This window comes from Montipora capricornis, chromosome 12, assembly GCF_036669925.1.
Source record: "Montipora capricornis isolate CH-2021 chromosome 12, ASM3666992v2, whole genome shotgun sequence".
NCBI classification, from domain to species: Eukaryota; Metazoa; Cnidaria; class Anthozoa; order Scleractinia; family Acroporidae; genus Montipora; species Montipora capricornis.
In genome coordinates, this window is record NC_090894.1 from 32219177 (window position 1) to 32219937 (window position 761).

The 761-nt window shown below is 41.1% G+C and overlaps 1 protein-coding gene across 1 annotated transcript in view; it reads left to right on the top strand.

Moving 5' to 3' along the window:
* Nucleotides 1–262: 262 nt before the first annotated feature.
* The window catches only part of LOC138025661 (L-2-hydroxyglutarate dehydrogenase, mitochondrial-like), a 4165-nt gene continuing 3666 nt past the window's right edge, over nucleotides 263–761 (top strand). Inside the window, exon 1 of the mRNA XM_068872841.1 lies at nucleotides 263–343. Coding sequence (XP_068728942.1) covers nucleotides 263–343 — 81 coding nt within the window. The remainder of the gene's footprint in view (nucleotides 344–761) is intronic.

Sequence of the window (761 nt, forward strand, 5' to 3'; positions counted from 1 at the left end):
GCGGTCGATTTTTGGCGCATGCGACGTGAAGCTTACGACAGGCCTAGGATATGACTTACAATTGTTGCAGCGTACGCGACAATCGTAAACGAGTTGTAGACATGTCCTAAGCTTGTCGCGTGCGACAAAAATTGTATCGTATAAATGAACCTTCAGAGACCTTAATACAAAAGATATACAAAAGTAATTGTCTGGTTTTCCCCCGCAAATATTGTGGCGTCGTACGCCAGCGTAGGCAATCCGACGTTCAAGATACAAATAAATGGAGAAGCTAATGCAAATCAGGGTTATTTGCCACGAGCGGGAGACAGTGTTTGATTATTTGGAAGCAAGTATCTTTCGAGTATCTTCCCTCTTGGATACCGATTGGCGAAATCTGGAAGCGAGCGCCTGGGTCAAACATTTTCCAAAAGCGTGAAGAGATGTCAATGTATGACTTGAAGGAACAAGAAATGTATTAGCAAAAGTAATTGTCTGGTTTTAAGGAAGAAATAATTGTCTTTTTTTGAGTACACCAGATGTTTTGACGAATACACCAGACATGACATTGTTTTAAATATGAAATAAACTGTTTTAAGTTACCCGAACTATAGTTTAGTTGTGAGTATTCATCATGTTATGCGGGAAAGATAAAAGTACGGCTAGCGCGTGAGGTGGCTCATTTGACTTGCCCCAGACTACGATTCCGTCGAGGTCCGTGAAAATATGCGCCACAAGGAATCACGTCTGTTCTACTGATTTTATAGAAATTAGAGAGAGAG